This window comes from Gavia stellata, chromosome 17 (assembly GCF_030936135.1).
Source record: "Gavia stellata isolate bGavSte3 chromosome 17, bGavSte3.hap2, whole genome shotgun sequence".
In the NCBI taxonomy this organism is placed as follows: Eukaryota; Metazoa; Chordata; class Aves; order Gaviiformes; family Gaviidae; genus Gavia; species Gavia stellata.
In genome coordinates this window covers 9,500,466-9,522,927 of record NC_082610.1, presented here as the reverse complement: position 1 = coordinate 9,522,927, position 22,462 = coordinate 9,500,466, and the positions used below count along the sequence as shown (strand labels likewise).

General features: G+C 34.3%; 1 protein-coding gene across 1 annotated transcript in view; it reads left to right on the top strand.

The window, feature by feature from the left end:
* CCDC73 (coiled-coil domain containing 73) overlaps positions 1-22,462 on the top strand; it is a 107,444-nt gene that overhangs the window by 55,651 nt on the left and 29,331 nt on the right. The window contains 6 exon segments of the mRNA XM_059825979.1: positions 5,235-5,306; positions 9,404-9,475; positions 10,219-10,254; positions 12,047-12,121; positions 14,218-14,256; positions 20,989-21,124. Coding sequence (XP_059681962.1) covers positions 5,235-5,306; positions 9,404-9,475; positions 10,219-10,254; positions 12,047-12,121; positions 14,218-14,256; positions 20,989-21,124 — 430 coding nt within the window.

Below are 22,462 nucleotides of genomic sequence, written 5' to 3'. Positions count from 1 at the left end.
CACACATTGCTATTCAAGTCAGTAAGCAGTGTGTTAGCTTATAACTTCTATATTAGCAAATAATGTGGCTTTTGATTAGGAACTGATTACTTGAGGTTGGGGAGAAGAGCATTACAAGTATCAATGCAAGCATTTGAACGAAAATATTTAGATATATGAGATTTATTTAAATGTAGAGCAATTGCAACCTATGCAGTGGAACCAAGGACAGAGAAATGAAAGATTTCCAACGGAAAAGAGGTGGTTGGCATACATTTCTGTTTCTCTGCTTCTGAAAAAGGAAAGTTTTTGAGAATAAATTCCAAATACACAATTACTAAAGGTTTTGGTTAACTGTCATAACTATTAAGATCCAAAAATGTTGTATCAGGAACTGAAGTTAGAGTAAAGCATTTGTAAATATTTTCTCTCCCTTTAACATTTCTCCTGGGAACAAAACTTAAGAAAGATATCCACGCGGTCTACTAAAAGTTGTACTGGACTGTTTAGTTCATGAAGGGTATTCTAATTATACTGTGAAACAATGAGATACTGTAGTTTCTCTGAGTACTGTTTGATTGACCTGCAGGAGAAATTGGATGTGCAATTTTGTAGGAGGTAGATTATGAGTTTGGAAAAGATAATAAGAGTACCTAGCAGCAGTTTTGGCTGCTTGGACATGAGCCAGCTGTACTCTGTTCCTAAATCTGTTCAGGGTCAAGAATTGAGGGGGCTTGACCAATCCACAGCCCATCTTGTAAAACTGCAGCCTGAAGCAAACACTTTAAAGAAGGCTTGACACTTTCTAAAGGTTATAACGAGTAAATAAACCATCAAATTACTCCTCTTTTATTGTTATGGTAGTCTTTTTTTATAAAAACACTTAAATCCATGTAGTCCTAAGGCATCTAATAAAAAATGAACACTTTTAAGGTTTTGTGGTTTTTTGATACCTCATCAAAGTTATAGACAGTATTATTCTCCTACCTATAACAAAACTGTTTTTGTCTTATTAAACGGCTGTTGGAACTTCTAAAAAAAAAAAAAAAAAAGTGCTTCACACAAGTTTTAAAAGCTTTCAATTCAAAATGGGCAAACTATAAATGTCCTCTGAAAGAAGTAAAAATGATGGGATAAGGCTTACAATTGTTAGTGATTTCACGTAAGAACATTTTTATCGTGTAATTGTCATTCTCAGTTTAAGTATTGATGATGTTTATTTTTTTTCAACAGTAGTTACATATATACACATTTCTGATAGCTTCCAGATTTTCCTTTATAATTTCGAGTAAGTTGGAGGAGTGTTGTTCAATTAAAACTTTGGTCCTTATCTTCTTTAGTATTCAAAGCAAAGGGCTCACTTGAAATGGAATTTAATGCAGTTTTCAAACTTATATTATTGTGCTTATTTAGTTAAATGTAAAGTGCTCGGTATGGATGTGGGAGTTAACAATTATAAATGTCTTAAATTTTAAATTGCTCTTTCTTAGAATAATTGTAAAATTTTAAACCAAGTATCTGCACAAAAATGTATTTCTATATTTTCTTTTCCTCATTAGGATTTAAAATACTTACACATTTTAAGATTTAAATGGTGTATATCCTTGATTACAAGTAGTTTGCCAGTTCCATTGTTTATAAATCTTTTTGTTGTTTTGTACTAAATTACTTCTTTTTTTATATACACCAAAGGCTTGGTTTCATGTAACTGGTGCATTTAGGTAAGACCAGTCTATTTGAATTGAAGTTTTCTTTGTCGAGGATTTGTAAGGCTAGTATCTGCTACGTTGCTCCCCTTTAAAATATTACATTCTTTTCCCTTTATTTCATGGTAACTTTGATATGGATAGATACTTGTTGATCTCCAACAACTATTAAAATTAGTCATATATTTACCATAAATTTTAGTGAGGTCAGAATCATAGTGCATATGTTAAACTTTTTTAATCTCTGTTACCACTTTATCTTCATAGCTGTATTTCTTTTCTGATGCTAGTTGCAGTTTGAAGTTTGTTTTGTAAATGCTCTAAATTTGAACTTTTGGCTTGTAACAAATACACCAAACTAGATGAGTTTACAAAGAAAAGAAGTGACAGTTACATGCATAGAAGCTGAAGAAATGCAGTAATCACTGTAATTAGTTTGCAAGTTTTCAAAATATATACATGAAAAATTAGCTAGCATGTTATGGAAAAGCATATTATGACTCAATTGTGCAGGCACTTCAGGTATTCTGGGGGCAGTTTTACTGTCCATTATGTTGATCTAAGTCCATACTACATCTCCTGCAGCAACATGTTACTGTTGCTTCTGTTGCATTGGTACATATTCTTGTGTTGCCTGAGGCTAGATCTGATCCGTGGGATAACTGGCCACCTCCTTCTCGCTGTTTAGTTGTGCACTGGATCAAAATTCTGGTTTTGTCTCTGAAATACCCTTACATATGCTAGTGCCTGCACAGGGGAGTGGTAGAAATATGTAGTCTGGAGTTAGGGAAGAAACTACTGCAGTGCATTTTGATTAGTTTAGGAATAATTTACATGGCATGTTTAAGGGTCAGATTTTGTAACTCTTACTTCCTAAAATTTTGAACAAGGCTTTTGCTAATAATGTATCATTTTAATAGCATTTGTTGCTTAGTGACATAAGTTGCTTAAGATTACACTTCTATAGGAAGGTGTAAGTCAACCTCATTTGTTTTTATCACTCCAGGGAACTTAGGGGTATGTATTTTCTTTCAGTACTTACAGATTAGTATCAGAAAACAAATTCATTGCAACTCTGAAGTACTATAAAAAAAAAAGCATTGATAATCTTTTCAATTCTCTTAATTTTTTTTTTTTTTTTTTTACCATAAGGCCTATTAAATCTTTTGGTTTCTTCTCCATGTGTATTCTACTGGCACATATCAGAGAAGCAAAAGCTAAAGAACTCTAGTTCTCTGTGAGCCAAATTTTAGTTTTAAATGCATGTTCAATATTTGTATGTAAAATACCTGTGAGTGTTGAGGCATATTCTTAGATCCTACATGTAACCCTTGAAATACTTAGGAGTAGCCTACTGTGGAAAGAAGTGTGTGTTATTTCTGTCCACACATGTGCCTGTAAACTGCCTGTTAATCAAGGAGGTTAGTTTTGACCCTAAAACCTATAAAAGATGTCAATGTCAAAAACCTATTTTAAATCACCTTGGGACATATTTTGCCACTTTATTTCTATTGATAGTACAGTGGGACTATGGATCAAGCATTATACTAAGTGAGGAAGTGTTGCAAATTCTTCTTTAAAACAGTTTTGCACAAATTGTTGAAGCGTTGTAAATATCCTTGTATTAAAAACTTGGAACCTTCATTTGCACTGAGTTTAGGAAAGAATTGCGTTTCTTAAAGATCCAGCATACTTTATTCTTTGTAGCCAAAACATTTGTATTATCTGCCTCACTGTGGAAGGAGGAAGAACCCCAGTTGGCTCTTTCACTGTTTCAGAAAATTTATTATTCATCCAGAGGTGACTGTTGGGTTTTTTTCTTTTTCTCATGCCAAGTCATAGTTGTTCATGGTATTGCAATTCAGTAGAATTTTACTTAAAACCCAGTATCAAAAGAATAATCTTGTTGAGGCCTGCTTTTAATTTTTTACAAGCGAGATCCATAAATGGCTTTTTTTTGAGCTGTAACTGTTTATCTGAGGATTATAGCCACTTCTTTTGCAGTAGTCTGGGCTGTTGAGGTGTGAGTCATTTCAAGAGAGCTTATTTTTTCGTCAATTTAGAATGCAGGTTTTAAACTGGAGTGGGGAAGTTGAACTCAAAAAAGCATAAAGGTGCACATAATATGTCAAAATACAATAATTCAGAGAACACAGTTCAAGTATTGGGAGTACTCTTTTACCCTCACACAGTCAGTTTGGCCCTTGTTGGAGTGTGTCCGACACAAGACCTCAATAAATGTTACTAGTGCACCAATCCATCAGAGAGGAGTCAATCTTACCTTAATGTGGTCACTTTTTCAAGGTGATGATCAGTGTGCAAAGAAAAGGCAGGAAATTAGCCTTTTGAAGCTCAGAACAACACATAGTGTAGCTCTCTAGGTCTTTAAAAGATATTCATTATTTTGGCTGTATGCAATAACAGGACAGCAGTTAATTGCTTGTGATATACATCAACAGCCTAAATACTGTTCTTGCAAGAAGTCATGCCTGTTTGATAGGGGGACCTGTTGTTCCTTTGAGTATTGTATTTGTAAAGGAAGGCCAGGGCTCATAAAAAATTTCACTCAAAAGGGAAGCTGATTCTAGGTAGGAAAATTTTACTTTAATACCAGAATGTTTCAGGAAAATTCCCATAAATTTTTAGCGACTGTAATTATCAGCAGATAAGACTCATTTATTATCACAGTAGTAGTTTGATTCTTGACAAAGTACTTCTGCAAGAACAGGAGAAGTAACGCACCTTCCTGTTGCTAGTCCATATTCTGGATTGTGAAGGAAACTTTAGACTTTAGTAATGTTGTAGTCAGATTTTCAGGTAGCTCATCTTACCAAAAATAAGTGTTGATTATCTATGACTTCTGTTTAACTTCTTATTTTCATCTGGTAGGTCAGGAGGCTTCTTGGCACAGAAGGTTATGATAAATATTTCACTTTTTCCATAATAACAGAAGTAATTGCTGGCACAAACTTTTCAGTTGTCCTGGGAGATGTCAAAAAGAATAAAGATTCAAATGCTTTGAGTTCAATAATTAAGACGTCCCAAAGATTCTGACTCATTAACCATGATTATCTGTATCATTGACTAACAATTGATTCTTGAAGCACTTATTGCAGTTTGCTGAATTTCTGTTCACTTCAGTATTTTGATTTGGTTCATCAGAATATTAAATCATTTTTCAACTGTGAAGTCAAGTCTGGTTTATTCCCTTCGAGTCTGGTTTTGTTGTAAGATGCGGAAAAGAATATGTATGAAGAGGGAACTATTCCTTCTAATTAAGAGAGCTATAATCCTAGCTCCTAATTTTCTGCTATGCATTTCAATCTAAGTTAGTTATTCTGCAAATTTTCTGACTAAAACAGCTGAACTCATCTGCTATTTTACCACATCCAGAGAGCTTTTGTTTCCTTTTTTGCTGTGCAGTGTGTAGGCACATACTGTTCTGTGTACTGGACTGTAAAGAAAGAAAACTATGAATACACAACTTATGTTGGTGTTTGATTTGCAGGTGCTATCTTACGTAAATCTGTTTGTTTGTTTTTTAACTAGGAAACAGAGATTAATTATGAAGATCAAATAAGTAAAATCGTTGTAGAGAAACAGGAACTTGAATGGCAGAAGGTAACTTTCCTACATAGTTTTAGTATTTTAACTGCTGGGATTTATTTTTAATATAATATTAATATGGTTTGTGATTTGGTACAATTCCCCTTTTTAAGGCTATTGTAATTTCTAATAGTAGAATGCAGTAGCCAATAGTTTATTGTCTAGCCATGAACTTCTGTAGCTTTTATATTGATTTGGGTTGTGCCCAACCTAGAAATCTGCTAACAAAAGAGTACCATCATATTTGGCATGACTGGAAATCAGTCAAAAGGGATGTAAATATTGAGGTAATAAGACATATAGCTTAATGTGAGACATGTTGACACATTAGTGTGGGAGAAGCTACGCAGCAGCTTCTCTGTATTATGGTTGTCTTTGACAAGTGCAAGTACCAGTGCAATTGTACAAACAACTTCACCTGCAAATGTTTTGGAGGTGACAATTTTTCAGAAAAAATATTTTAAACAGAAACTTATGTTAGACATACTCAAAAGTGGCTTGTCAGCTTTTAAATGCTCAGAATGAAGTTTTCAGTAAAATAGGCCTAACATTCTTCTTAGGGTTAGGGCTCCTGAGGTTATGCTTTCATAGGAAATCCATTCCCTTCTCTAGTACAATCAAACCTATGACCCCTGTCACTAGGTCACAAGATAAAAGGCTTCACTCTGTATATTTTACGACCACAGAAAAAACAATAATTTCAGCTCTATCCTTGATCTTGGGATATTTAACATCTTAGTAGTAAAGGAATACTATTTCATCTTGGAGTTCATCCTAACCATCTTAAATTAATAATCCTAACTATGTGCTTTTTTTTCTGAGAGATATATATGTGCACACAGAAACAGGAAACATTTTATATTTGTAAAAGCAACAGTGCTTTCAATTTGTAACCCTTCTTTGCTTTTCTTAACATAGCATTGCAGTTCTTAATAATCTCAGTTCAAAAGGGATGATTTCCATTCATTCTGAGACCTTAACAGCAATTTAATTTATTGTTAATAAAAAGATGGGACTTACAGGCAGTTAGGTGAACTCTCTTTTTTTCTGTGCTTTGCATTTAACATTGGCACATGGCAAACCTAGCGTAAACAATGAGTTGTAGATTTTAGGAACTTCATGTGAACACGTATGTAGAGCTATGCAACTTCAAAGGAACAAGCTAATATGAGTTTCCAATTCTGGAGGTTCCAGTAAGATGAAAATGCTAAGCACGACATTTAAATTGAATTTGTGACCTGATGGTTTCTGAATGCAGAATCATATTGACCACATAGTAGTTCAGTAAGTAGACAGCTTCCCCTGGCTTACGAAAGGTTCTGTTATATTTTTTCCTTCAGAGATACCCTTTTCAGTCAACATTTCTGTGATTCAGTATATATTTTATTTTACCTTAAATGTAGCAAACTAGTTAAAAAAAAAAAAAGACATTACTTGAGCTAAGTTTCTGATTTAGTATTACAATTTTAAAGCAAATCTTTGCGTTTTATGAATACTGTTGCTACTCTTGAAAAAAAAAGTGCTAGAATGGGGAAAACAGAATTACTGGAGAAAATATTTCTTTAAATCTAGTGACTATACTCATTATATTTACTATAACATCACAATATCAAAGGTGACTCTGCTTATGTTTTAAAAAAGTAACTTTGTTCTTCACTCTCCTTGCACCACACATACATGGCATGTATGGAAAATTTATTCCAAAACTCAATTTCTGAGAAAGTTATATATAATCTTTTTATTTAATAGTCTCGGCTGTGATGCCTGTTAGGAAATGAATAGTTGCAGAAACTTCCCAGTCTCTTTTTTAGAGTAAAATACATCCCTTGAATACATAGTACAAGGAAGACTGTGGTATATTGCGAAGAGCTCAGTAATGCTTATTTCCAGTTATCAATTACATCAATGACAAGATTGTATAAAGGATGACTGTTCTGTGAAATCAAACATATCTAGATAAAATATTATATAATATTGGCTTGAATTCCTATAATCTAAAGAAGTGTCATCTTAATTTAACAGTACTGTGGATATAAAATTTTATTCCTGAGGCGAGTAGGAATACTCCACTGAGAAAGTTGATTTGCTGTCACTGCAGTACTATTTCTGGCTCTCTAGCATACTTGGTATGCCCTTTATACGCTAGAGAACCTGTGTCTTTGAGCACAGTTCTAAGTGACAACTTAAGGAAAACGTTCCTCAAGACTTTTGTTTTCACATTTTTAAGTATTTGTTCATGTAGTATTGTTTGTTAGGTGCAAATCAAAGCTTTCTCCACCTATCTTATAATGAATTAAGAAGTATGGGAGGTGATCATGCCTCTGTACTCGGCTCTGGTGAGGCCGCACCTCGAATACTGTGTTCAGTTTTGGGCCCCTCACTACAAGAAGGACATTGAGGTGCTGGAGTGCGTTCAGAGAAGGGCGACGAAGCTGGTGAGGGGTCTGGAACACAAGTCTTATGAGGAGCGGCTGAGGGAACTGGGGTTGTTCAGTCTGGAGAAGAGGAGGCTGAGGGGAGACCTCATCGCTCTCTACAACTACCTGAAAGGAGGTTGGAGAGAGGTGGGTGTTGGTCTCTTCTCCCAAGTGACTAGGGACAGGACTAGAGGAAATGGCCTCAAGTTGCGCCAGGGGAGAGTCAGACTGGATATTAGGAAAAATTTCTTTACTGGTGAAACACTGGACCAGGCTGCCCAGGGAGGTGGTGGAGTCACCCTCCCTGGAGGTATTCAAGGAGCATGTAGATATGGCATTGTGGGATGTGGCTTGATGGGCATGGTGCTGTGTGCTGTGGGTGGGTTGTTTTTGCTGTGGGTTGTGGTGTGTTTTGTGGTTGTGGGTGGTTTGTGTTTTTTGGGTGTGTTTGGGGTTTTTTTGGTTGGTGTTTTTTTTTTTTTTTATGGTTGGACTTGATGATCTTACAGGTCTTTTCCAACCTTAGTGATTCTGTGATTCTGTGATATGTGCATGAATATAAAACACCTTACTTCCACAGATTCTTGTCTTACTTGTATCAAAGGGAAACAGCTCTCACTTGTGGAACTTGAAAGCAACACCAATTTGCTGGAGAAAGTAGCAATTTTGGAATGGGCTTTATGTCTGAAAAGCTCTGAATTTCTCAGTTAAGGCAGGAGAAGAAATTAGACTTCTCATGTGTGAAACAAACGCTCAATTTATTTTCTCCCTTTATATTCTCCCTCTTTTTAATAGTCTCAATTTATATTTATTTTTGTGCAGTCATTACTTAATAATTTCCTACTTCACACTTGTATTTCTTAGCTAAACACTCATCTATATTTTGAAATAGCTGTTAAAGGACAGAGCCTCTTGACTACCTTTACCTAATATTTTTTAGCATGTAGAACTTAAAAAACCGGATCTTACAAACATATTTTCCATATTACTTCACCTTGATTGTGTGGGGTTTCCTATCTTGTATAGGAACATGATGCTTAAAGATGTTAAAGAATTCCAACCTGCGGAGTGTAGTTATTAGTCTATGAGATTATGATATGAAATAATAACAAAAATAAAAGTAATAGTATATCTTTAGCTGATTTTCTTGTTTTTATGGATGAGAGGAAAGCCAGGCAGTAGGATGATAAAAATCTTGCACTATCACCTTACGCTTAGTCTTTTCTGCTCTCCTTCAGCTCTTTCATGTAGTTCGTTAAATGACTAAAATTTAACTAAAACCAGAATAACAGATTGTTATTTTTCAATGGGATTATATTTTTTAAATGGAGATTAAAATTCTATTATAACTAGCTGGAATGGTGTCAAGATGCTGTCTTAAGATGGCAATGGGTGTTGGATTGCTTCTGCAGGTTGATAGGATGAGTAAGAGTTGCTTATAGATGTCCCAGCAACAACAAATCTGAATTCCAGAGGTGAGAACTGTTATCTGTTATGAATTAAAGAGAAGCCGCTACTGAAAAGATGATTACCCATTAACAAATGTCTCTTTTTAGTCTTCAGGTTTTGTTTTTAACCAATCATGTCTTTCTAAAAATATTTAACAAGGAATCAGGTTTTTTTATTGAAATATTATATATATGGTTTGTTGTAAGAGAATATTTAACACACACTATTGTTATTTCGCATGGGCAGGAAACTCTGCAGCATCAGATGGACACATTGCACCAACAAAACAAAGAAGCTGCCGCAGCTTTTAAAAAACAGGTAGCAAAATAAGGCCTTCTAGCTTTGACAATGAGATTTTAAAATATGATGGCGTAATAGCAAGTTATCAGTTGGTATTAAACTATTTTTCTGTTGCAAATAAAATGTTGGAATATACAGCTTAAAGAAATCAGGTCTTTTTCTTTCTTCCAAACACAGTATAATGCCTGTATTTTGACAGTTCTTCCCAGTCTTCATGGGATTTTTTATTTTTCAAAAAATTCCTAGAGAAGATAATGTTTCTTTTAATCTGTTTTTGGTTGGGTTTTTTTTTCCACTCTCTCTAAGATGGCATGTCCTCTGCAAGGTTAGAGTCATAAACCATGGTTAAAAGATATGCCACATATCTTTTTCTGTTCAACATTTGAAAATGTGTTTCAGTCTTTTTCAAATCGAGGTTGCATTTTTTTCTCCATAATATGCTGAAAGAACTTGCAGAGAACGGTCATAGGAACTGAAATTGTTGCACATGGTGAGGAAGAATTTATCACTAGTGCTGCATCACAATCATATCACACAAAAAAGAAATTGACAAACAATTAGTTTTTTCTTTCTTGAAAAAATAGTTTCTGATTCACAAGCTTGCTGCTTGTGACTATATTTACTATAGTTAAAGAAAAAAATAGGAACTACACTATGCAGGGTAATACAACTATATTGTCTTGTCAAGTTGCATTAATAAAATTAATCCTATGTGTTGTATTGATTTGTTGTTTCTTTTTTTTATGTCACTGACAATCAAGTTACAGGCAAGGATGTTTGCCATGGAAGAAGAAAAGGTACTCTGTTACAATTACTTGTTATTTGTCATCCAGTGAAACACATAAGCAAATGATAATGCTGTATAACTTACTGAACATGTTCTAAGTATAAACTAAGTATGTTATAATTAAATTATTTTTCTTGCTATGGCCTTTGCAAAAGAAATTTCTTTATAACCTTTGTTACTTTTAGTTTTTTGTTTGTAGAAATTTTTAATTAATTGTGAAATGTCACTTTAAAATCTGCTTATGCTAAAAATCAGTTGGTGAATAAGTGTTCTTTGATAGTTCTATATTGAAGCTATACAAAATTCACTTTATTTTGGGGGTTTGGGACAAATTGTCACAAGCCTTTTTCACGTACTAGCGAAAAATAACAATTCTAACTAGTTTAGTAAAACCAGACTTTAATAGGGATTTTATTGATTTACCTGGGCTGATTTCCTAAGGAACTTGAACTAAACTGAAGAAAGATAATACTTAAGCCTGAATTTCTGGTATTTTTCTTAACTACACGAGTTTTCATACCACGCTGAGTTCCTGCTTCCTCTTCTGAATAAAGGATTTTCATTTGGTGTACTAGAAGCCTGTTTCAAACAATGAAGCCAAAGGATGTCTGCATGTGGACTCTATTGTTTCACTTAAATTTCCCAATGATTAAGAGAGGACGAGTATGCTATATGTTTCATAAGAACTTGCACAGAAATTTGTAAACAGGTGAAATTGGTTTGAAAGTATATCAAAGCAAACTATATTGTTTGCTGTATTTATATTATCTGGTTGAGTTATTTTCTTGCTTGTATTTGGAGGTTTTTTCTTGTTAAGACATCCTGTTTTGTCCACACATACCTATGTAGTAGTCCTTGATTTGTATTTTCAATGACACTATTGTTTCAGAATTAAATTGTGTGCTGATTTCCACCCCCCCCCCCCCCCCCAAAATACTTCCATTGAATCAAATAGTACTTTCAGTACTTTATACCAAAGTGACTGAAAGACTAAATTAAGCTGTAATGTTTCAGGACAGAGTTTGAATACAAAGACCAATTCTTGCTCCAATTTATATTTTATGTATTTTTAGTCAGCAAGGTGGTTTCAGGAGATTGCACAGTCAACACTATGTTAGAAACAAATGGAACACACAGGGGTGGTTGAATGGATGTATTTGTTTTCCCTGGCGTATTCTCGGATATCTAGATTCTGCTCTCCATTGTATTGATTGCTGCCCAAGATTCTTGCCTGATTTAATTTCACAGAAGTTCTTTGACTTTATTCACATGCATATACATGTATGTGTGTACATATATATATATACACACACGCGCACGCATATATATATGAAAATATAAAATGTGCTTGCATGTGTTTAGTAATTCCAGTGACAGCAGATTATAGTTCAGTCTTTGTGGATTGGAAAAGCCGAGGAATTTGTTTCTGTGAAGACCCTGCCACAGTGGATAAGAAAATGGATTTACCCGATACTTTCTTTGTTATTTAGTATCTTTGTTTTAAACTAAAGTAACTTATTAATTCTGCCTTTGTCAGGCTTGTCTCTCCCAGAACAGGAAATTTTAAAACTTACTGACTGGTCATAAGTGGTGAAAATATACTATCGTGTTTTCACTTTTCTTTTTATAGCAATATATATGCACATTTTAAAATCATTTAGCTGAATTTTCACCTGTTTTCACCAGTGAATTGTTCTGTCATAGTGGTGTAGTGCTTTATTTTCATAATGTTCTTGTTGATAAATTTTTGTTGTAAATGCATTTATTCTGCCCAAATCCTGAAGTACAGCTTTTGTTGAAAGGGAAAATATCAACTTGCTGTAGAAACAAAAGAAAAAGAAATTGATGGACTGAAAGAAGCATTAAAAGCATTACAGGTAAACTATTATTTTTTCTTCAATAACTTTCCTTGGTATGCAAGTGTTTTGGTTTTAGGTTTTTTCACTGGTAAGAAAATAGTTGTTTTTAAGAGAGTCTTTAAGGCCTTCTCATTTAATCTTTCTAGTACATGTACACCTCACTTTCTAACATTGAGTTTCTGTTCTGGTCTTCAGTGTCAAGACTACTTTAAGTTAGCCTTCCAGCTGAAGTTCTTTTCCTCCAGAAAAACTGCAGACTCAATAATTAAGTCCAAATAGTGTGTGAAATGTACTTTCTTTTAATTTCCATAGTCTTTCTCTTTCTTTATATTCTTGTCTTCTTACTTCTCACCTGTGTGGAAACTCTGTTTTTGGACTCTTGAATGGAAACAAGGTATTCATATTGGGCCTCCAAGTCACAGTGCTACCTGTGTTTTTTATTATTTTCCTTTGTTTCGCTAGGAGGTTTCTGTGTTTAGCACTTAACCCATGGCTTTCCAATGCCTGTTTGTCAGTAAAATTGTCAGATAAATGCACAATTTACTCTGATGCCGCTTGGTGTTATTTCTGTATTGCATTTTATATTGTTACGTGGTGTTGGAGCACTTGTGGCTTTTATTCACAGTTACTTGAAATAAAGGAAGACATAGGACATAGCTTGTATTTAGTTTTTTTTTGAAGGCCAAGGCAGATTTGTTGAAAATGGATTAAAAGAGTAGAACTCTGAAGGTTTTTTTCAACACAAAAGAGAATTACCATTGTAATGCATTGCCAGATTTCAGGTATTGCCCAGAATTAATTATTTTTCTACCCAAAACTGAGTGGGATAATAATTAATTGTATAGAAAACAAAATGGTTATAATGGATTTTTACCCATGATTTTGCAACATGTTTGGTTCTTATTAACATTCTGTTATAATGGGATGCATTTACTTGGTATCAGACTGTTTGTTTAATCATTTAGTTAACACTGAAGGTATTTTAGGAGCAAAAGAAATTTATTCCCATGGCTGGCTGCCTGCGCAATAGCTGTAAAGGATTTTGTTGCCTTGTTCAAATCCTGGCATAGCATAGATGATGTAGAATATCCCTCCATGGTCTGCTGAACATAATATGTGGACAGCAAGAGTAATGTCCACTGGCCTTCTTTTGTAAGATAAAACAGAAATTTCAAAAAAAAGCTTAACATTAAATGTTTAATGTTCACAGATCAAACATTTGTGTAACATTATAGTTCAGATCTAGGAAATTGTGTTGTGACTTGAGGAAGCAGGAGGTCACAATGAACCTGTGGACCCAGAAAAATCATTTGGAAATCATCCTAAAATAAGAGTGAGGAATTTATAATTTGGTTCTGTAGTCCTCTCGATCCAGAATGTCAGAATTCTACCTCAAAATGATTGTTCTCTAGGCTTAGTTTTTTCTAGCAATAATATTTTCTGTATAAAATTTACACACATTGGGTTCTTTGACATTTCTTTTTTTTTTCCCTAGACATTGTCAATGTTTCTTTAAACGTTGTAAGAGGTATAGAGACTAAAGCTCTTACGATCTTAAGTATTATGCAAGTCAAAATTCTCTGATGTCAGTGGTGTATGAAAAAGTGTCAATGGCTTCAAACGTTAGTCTTATATTATTAAAAGATGCAAGATTGGTACAATACGTCTTTGTATGCCACCATTCAGAGTATCTACCTAGAATTTTTTTCCAACAGGGAACACACTTATATTCCTCTAGGACTTGAGGGAGTACTTTCATTTCTATCTCTGTTTTCTTCTCTGTTTATTTCTAAGGATCTAGTTTACAGACTGCAGTCCATTTACACATTATTTTTATGATACATGTCAGAAAACGGAAGAATTTTTGCACTTTCAAAATTCCTCTAGTAACAAATCTGTTGAAAGCATTTTTACATAATTTAAGTATTGAAGTGAAATTATGTAAAGTGATCTAATAATAAAATAAATAGTGTCATCATTAATTCAAAACCAGTATTACTGTACTGGATTGGCAATAAATGCAATAAAATCTTTATGTATGAAAATACTTAAATATGCAGGTTGTCGTTGGAAAAAATATAACTACATTTTAATTAATATCTCTCATTTTACAGATTTCAAAATACACTTTACAAAAGAAACTGAATGAAATGGTAAGAAATTCATAAAAGTAAAAAAATAAGGAACAGCTTTTATGAAAAGAGAATATCTGCTTAGAGTATAATGCAAATACTAACCAACTCTAATACTTAAATGATGTGTGATAATTATTACAAATAAGGAAAAGAGGTGATATTAGCTTTGAATCTGAAAAACTTTCATATACAATGGGTTTAGTTTTTTATAATTTGACAGCTGCTGTTTATCATATAGAATTTTTTCTCCCTGAATTAAAGCATAATTTGTACATTTGTTCTTTTTATAGATTAGAATGAAGTTTTTTTTTTAATAGACTGATTTGAATAATGTAATTATATTACCCTTATAGGATCCAGCATATTCCTCTCAAGGAAGCAATAGAGAATTCCAAGCAGTTTTTTGGATTTTGTTTTGTTTTGTTTTTAAGTGATAATGTTTTTCTTCTCACTCTTTTTCACTCCTTTTCTCAGAATTACTTCTTATCATCAGTTCCCCTGAACAGTTTAGATTTCATCCAGTCCGACTTACTCACTTTGACACAAAGAATAAATTTATACAGAGTGACAGCATAGTCGCACTGAACCCTGTTGTCTGTTTTAGGAAGTGAAAGAGTGAGCGGCAGAAACATTGCTAAGCTTGATTGAATAAATGCTGTGAAAATTCTGCTGCTGCTCAACTGGAAAGAATAAAGATAATATTGTCAGACCATTACAAACTGTGATTTTAATTAAGAAGCTCAAAAAACTAGGGTCCAGTTTAGCTTTAAGTACCATGACATTTGTACTGAAAGTCATCTTCAACGCTACAGTGGTTTTACACAAAATATGGTGAAATTGAATAATGTGCCCTCTGACCTGGGAGATAAGGCTACAAGTTAAAGATCAAAGGCAACATAAAATGTGTTTTGTCTTACTTCACTTTTAACTTGTTTTTATTCTCAAAATACATCTAATCTAAAACTGTGTTTAAAATATACAAAATTACTGAACTTGCATTTCGGTCATTTCACATATTACCATTCTTTCATAACTTGCAAGCTCAGTCTTCCATATGAGTGAGAATATTTAAATCACAACACCTTTCCGATGAGCTGGAAATACATCTGTGCTGCTTAAACAAATATCTTCCTTTCTTATATTTATAAACTTTTTCAATAATTGATTATTTGAATATTTTGAAAACATTGGGGTACTGTGACTTTGATACAGAATATGGTTATTAAATGCTTTTGAGTGGGCGACAAGATACTAGAAATCCTCTTTTACATGTAGTAACTTAACCATAACATTTATGGCTTGGCCATATTTATAGAAGATGCTCTGATATAAAATTATGAAAACAAAAAGTCACAAGGTAAACAGAAATTAATTCTTTCCTACAACTTTATACAGTGGCAGGCTAATACATACAGTTTTAGACTGGGTCAAATTCTACCAACTGTACTCCTTGAGTAGTTGCACTGAAATAAATGGTACATTCTAAGGATCAAAGTAGTAGTAGCCAATGTAGACTCTCTTAGTCAGTTATCACAAATAGCAAAATGTTTAAATGTAAAATGGATTAAATTCCAAACAATTCATTGACTTGAGATGCATTTCTATTTCAATTTTAAGTTTGTTAAAGACAGATTAGATCATGCCCTGGCTAGTGTTTTGAAAGTAAGCAGATGTGCTGTTTAATTTATATCTGGCACCTTAGAAACCATGCCAGTCAGTAAAGTAGCTTTTGTATGTGCTGGGGATTGAGCATGCCTTATTAATGTAGCATTTTATTCTGCTTTTTTTCCTTTAATTCTGTTCTTTTAGTCTAGCATATGCAATGTTAATATATTGCATATACAGAGTATTTGAGCATGCTATCCTGTTAAGTTTATGTGGAAATTGTAGTGGTGATATAATTCTTCTGATATCTGCTAGAATGTTGAAATAGTGGTAGTTTTTGTTTCATATTGAAAGACTGTATGGAGACAAAGAAATAAAGGATTTATTTTTCTTCCATCTTTCCTTCGTTTCCACAATGTGTTGATTATTGTGTGTGGTGTAGTCACTTCGCACCTCACTGCATATGGATAGTAGCGCTAATGCAATCAGGAGGCTACAGGATGATTACTACAAAGCTAGCTGTCTGATAGAAAAAGCTTGAGTGTGGGTTCTGTATTGTGGTCTTTTTCTTGCTGCTGAAATAAAGAAATAACTGGAGGAAAATGGCCTTGGTCAGGTCTTGGTTTCCTCCTTCATTAATTTCCTGGCAGGTGATACAATGTAGAATGCTAGAACTCTCTGAGTGTAGAATAAAATCTGATGTAGAGTAGAAAAAAAAAAAATCCCTAAAGTAAATTTTTCATCTGTTCATGTGTTCCCTTGTTAACTTGAATTGGCTGATCATGGACACGTCTGAGAGAGTGAGCGTTTAGAGTTATTTGTCTTCTGCAGTACCTAAATCTTAAATATATATCATGGTGCTAAAATATAAAAAACAAAGAATGAGATTAAGGCTAGTGTTGGCTCGTTTAGAGACGAAACCTTGCGTGCAGTTCAGAAGAGCAAATCTGGAGTGCAAGATCTCTGTGTAGTCAATGGGGAGACATCACTGTCTACAAGGTAGTGATTCAGTGCATCAATATTAATGAGTAAAGTAAACGGGGTGACTACCTCTGTGAATGACTGGTAATTAGTCTAGTTTCACTTGCTGACTGTGTTTATATTGGTAAACTAAATGTTTGTGAGACCATTTAGTGAAGTTGCAGTCAAGTGATATGAAATGGTCTAGGTTCATTAAACTCTACTGCTCTTCAAACGAGGGAAGCTGCATTCAAATATTCCACATTGTTCCCAGCTGACAGTCTCCTGAACTGCGCCCAGGAACTGCTTACATAAGTGCTATTTGGCATAGGCCAAAATGTGTCAGGGATATTTTAACAACAGTATAGTCATTTCCTGAGACCTTCCCGGCCACCATTTCATTTTCTAATGCAGATGTAGTTGCCAAATGAATGAAAAATGAATTCCTGTAAAATGTTAAATACATGTAATTTTAAAAGTTGGTTTGTTCTTAATAATCTAAGATAGGAATGTTATTTTTATTTCCTTTCCACATTTTTTAGGAATTTGCCTGTAATTATACTAGGTTGTTTAAAAATATGATGAGAAGGCAGTGATACAGTATAAATTAAAAATAATTATTTTTAATTTTAGAAGAATGGTGGGAACTAAAGGAACTATGGTAGAAAAAAATTCCTATTTTGAAGATTTACAATTGGTAACCCTTTGCATAATTTTCACATGATCTTGCCTTAGGTCTCCATGCCATTACATCTCCTTTGTTTCTCTGACACTTTCACCTCCCAATTACCACCTTCTGCTTCAATGAGTAATTCCGACTAGTGACTCAATTTCCAGAATATCTTTGAGATATGAGCAATTCCCTCTTTGTCTTCCTCCAGTCACCTACCTGACCCTGAGCTATTTCTCTAGTCTGGTTCCACCAAGAAATCATTGTGCCTCAACAAACCATATGGCCACAATCAGTTCCACTCCCCATCCCAGCTTATCTTTATTACTGGTGGAGGGCAGGGCAATAATTCCTGTTCTTGCAGTATCAGACATTAGGAAGGAGAACCAAGATTCTGTGGGTCTTACTCCAACTCCAGGGTCATACCCTCCCTATCCTGCAGTGTCTTCTGGTGTTTCTTGATTGTCTTCTATGGAAGAATGTTTTAAGACCTTTTCACTGTGAGCAGAAGAATCACATGCTCAGGGAAGGATGTCAGAAGGCAAACCAGACTGCTTTTATTTTACTGTGCACTAAGCACGGAGATCAGCTTGCCGTCAAAAATCGTATTTAGGCAAGTGGTAAGCTCTTAATAAAACTTTTTAGCCTATAGCAGGACAATTCCTTTTCTCACTGGAAAGACCCCTGAGAAACAACAAAGTATATTTCTACTTTTCTAGTGAGGAGGAGGGACTGACACTGTCTTGCTGACTTAAGAAAGAAATTGAGAGAACACTAAGAAAAATCCATGTAAAAGGAAGGGCAGAAAACCTCAGATCTTGCCACAAGCTGTTCCTGTCTCAAATTAGCAATGCCTCCCTGTTCATCGATGTCTTAGAATAAATACACCTGTATGACTATCAGGAAAAACAAATACGATTTTTCTTTTTTTTTTTTTTTGTTATAAAATCTACATTCTAGCATTAGTTAAGCACAGTTCTTCAACAGTTCACTTATGACTAGGAAAAAGAGAAACTATAGGAACATTCACAACCTACATTCCTTGCAGTGATTCTGTAAGTGGTGGTGTTTCTTTACCAGTGCTTCCATTATGGCTTTCCATTTACTGTAGTGTGTTTAATTTCATACCTTATAAAACATGAGAAATTTGTATTGTATATCCTGTTTTGCTAGCCTTATGTTGGTCATTTCTTTTGATTACTATCAGCTTTTATTATCCTTTGATGCTTGGACATGTATTGCATTTGTTACTGTATGGAAATGGAGCCTTACAGAAGCCAAACAGACTGGGCCAGATTCATCCTTGTGTAACCTGAATTTACAACACAGGAATGAATTTGGCCCAATTCATTTTAATTGCTGTGTTGCTCTACTGTAGATTAGAAATAGATTAGATATCTAAATAAATGGATATCTTCTGAGGAATTAATTTAACCCACTCTCTTCAGAGAAAATTACTTTAAAAATTGACCAAATAGTATCTACAAAGCTATTAATAAAAATACAGTATAAAGAGGAACACAAAAAACTTAGTGTATACGAAAGAAAGGATAATAAATAATATTTTAAAAAATCAGTGGCATGTGTCACTGAATATAGTTTCCTGTGTTTCCTATGTATTTTCAATCACGCCCTCAAAAAATGAGAGATTGGTAAAATTCGTGAAACTTAAATAAATTTTACTTAATTACCGTGTGGTATTCATTGCAATAAGATATTACTTAGGCCAAGATGTTAATAGAAGTAAAAATAAAGTGTTAGATACTTACAAAAGTAATTATTAAAAAGCCCTACAGATACATAATCTTAAAGTAGAAGTGAATTCATCATACTTCAAGATACTACAACTGCTAATTGATACTGAGGAATTAATAATTATTCATTATAAGATAGCTTACATTTTTCTGAGAAGCATGGAGTATTGATCTGCATTAGTTTCACTAGTCTAAATCAAAGTCACCACTACTCTTTAGAAGTAGTTGATGCACTTCTGGTTTTTTAGCAAGTGTGTTGAAATTCTTTTATTTAAGTGTGTCAAATACACAAACTCTCTCCTACATTTTTTTTGCACTATGTCATTTTTAACAATCCCAGAACTAGAATGGATGAAGCTGTCTGGCATCTCTGGAGAAGGCTTAGTCTAACCCTGCCCTGCTCAAAGCAGGGTCAGTTACAGCCCATTGCACAGGGCCATGTCCAGTCAGGTTTTGAATATCTCCACAGATGGAGACTCCTCCATACCCTGTCTGTGCAACCTGTTCCAATGTTTGGCCACCCATACAGTAAATTTTTTTCCCCTCAAGTTTAAGTGAAATTTTCTGTATTTCACTTTGTGTCAGTGGGCACCACTAAGAGGAGTCTGGCTGCGTCGTCTTCGTTTCCTCCCCTCCACCCGGTATTTTTACACATTGATAAGATCGCCCCAAGTCACCTCTTCTCCAGGCTGAACAGTCCCAGGTCCCCCAGCCTCTCCTCACATATCAGGTACTCAAATCCCTTGATTATCATAGTGGCCCTATACTTTGAACAATGCTGTATTGAAAAAAATGCAGTATTTTTGTTTGAGTTTGTGTTGCAATATACCTTGAAAAGCTTCCCTTCTTGATTAAAACCATGTTATACTGGAAAGTGTTTAAGACCGTAAAAGGAAGACAGTACTTTTACTAGTGGCTTGTCAAAGAAGACTGAACACTGTTTGCGTAATAGATTGCTTTTGTTATGTAACAGGAGAGAATAAATGTCTATAGGCCTTATTTTCACGATGCATACACTAGCACTGTTGCCAAAGTTTAAGGAGCTCCTACTTTTACCTGTCCCCAGCCACTTATGCATTTCTGCCCTGTGCTCCTCTGTGAAGGTGCTGGGACAACTGGTTGAGGGGGCTGAGATTTAAGCTGTCTAGAATTTTTCAACAGGTCCCATATTCTGTTGCGTTGCTGCGACCTGAGTGGTATACTTGTTTTAGTACTACAGTAGGGACAAATAAGCAGCCAGGGCAATGAGGTACAAACATAGAGCTGCTGAAGCCACTGTATTGTTTTGAAACTGCAGCCAAAGACATGGGCAGGTACTGAATAGCTGATGTAGGGTGGATACTGCATTAGTCTCCATGGACATCCTCCACCAAAGGAACAAGAAAATGCAATGCTGTACTGAGTGGTAGTGCAGGAGGACATGTGTAAACCACAGGCAGCATTAGCATGTTAGGCTATGTTCACAATACAATGGCAGATTAAATAACATGTTTAAGACGCATAAAGGAAAACTTGAAATTAGTATTTGAAAATGGTTAATACAGTTCTGCAGACATTTACATGAAAGTTCTCCTAAATAGAAGCTCTTTGGAATGAGGTGTTCTCTGGAAATGGGAACTGATCATTAGATATGAAATAGACAGTGAGATATTCTGAGAATTATTTTGCATTTATGCTATTATGATAAAAAGCATTTGGAGAGTTGATTTATACATGCTAGTTACTATCATTAAGTAGGTGCTTCATTTATGTTTCTAACAGGATCAAAAATTACAGATGCACTTAACAGCAAAAGAGGAGCATCATAAGAAACTGAATGAAGTTGAGAAGTGTTATGCTACTATTGCATGTCAGTTTGGAATCATAAAAGGTGTTCATGGAAAACTAGAACACAGTGGTATGTCTTAAATGTCCTCCAGCATTTGTTTTTGCTGTGTTTTCACAATACTCAGTTGGAGACACTTGACAATTCAGAAAAATAGCAGCTACCATGTGCCAATCATCAAATATATCAGCTGACAATTACTGTATCTCAGTACCTTCCTCAGTGTTTCTTTCTGTGACGGTGCCAGGTTAAGCAGCACAGGCCCCGTACCTCTTCTGCTCTCTGCTGATACGCTACTGCAGTTGTGCATGTGACCACAGGGTAAATTATATTGAGGAACTCATTTGTGTTCAAAACAATCCAGCAGCAGACCCACCACTTCCAGGAAAAAAAAAAAAAATGCACTTAATTTGGATCAGCTTCCTGTTGCCATTCAGCACAATCAACACAAATAGTTGTACCAGCTCAAATGATGGGGGGAAAGTAAAGGAATTGGCAAATAGGGGAAAATGAATGCTATTTAAAGTACGTTTAATTTTGGGAAATGGACAGAAAACATTAATGAAATAACAAAAATTATTTTGTTGTGCTGAAATAAAATCTTAAAACCAGTTCAGTAAATAAATAGGGTGGTATGAATTATTTTATGCAGTTATCATTGTTACGTAGATTCTGACTATATGGCTATTCAAGTTTTATAAATCTGTACCTTACCCCTGTTCATGTGTTGAAACATAACAAAATTATTACTCTGTATACTCTTATTTTTGAGAAATATATAACTTTTATCTATAAAATAATAAAGCTGATAACCTCAAGTAATAAAAATACCTCATTTAAATTAAGTTTGTACCTATTAATTTGAGAGATGAATACTTGTTTCTCAAACAAAGTGATAAATTTCTATGCAAACATCACAGAGAATGTGTAGAATAGGGACTTGTGTATTGTTTTGTGTACCTCAAATTACTTTTTGTATTCAGATTTTTTTAATTGGTTAATATCTAATATTAAAAACAAATTAAGATAAAACATTGCTGTGTTTTCCCTTTCTTTTCATTGGACAGGACTTTTCTATTATGTCAGATACAGAAAAGTTTTTGCAATTGCATGGAAAAATAACATTTACTCTTAGTGTTTACACTATTTGAACCACATATAACTATTTTTGCCATGTTTCTACTTATATTTATCAGTAATTGCAAAATGAACCTGTGGAAAAGATTAAATATGTTACTAACTGCTTCTGTTCAAGAAGGTAATGTGTTTACCAGTTTAACTCCAGTGTGGTGTGTTTTACTGAAGAGAGAATTCAATTTGCATTGCACTATGTATTTTATAAACTATTTACACATATATTGCAGTTATAAATCAAATATTCATTCAAATATGAAAGTATGTATTAACATG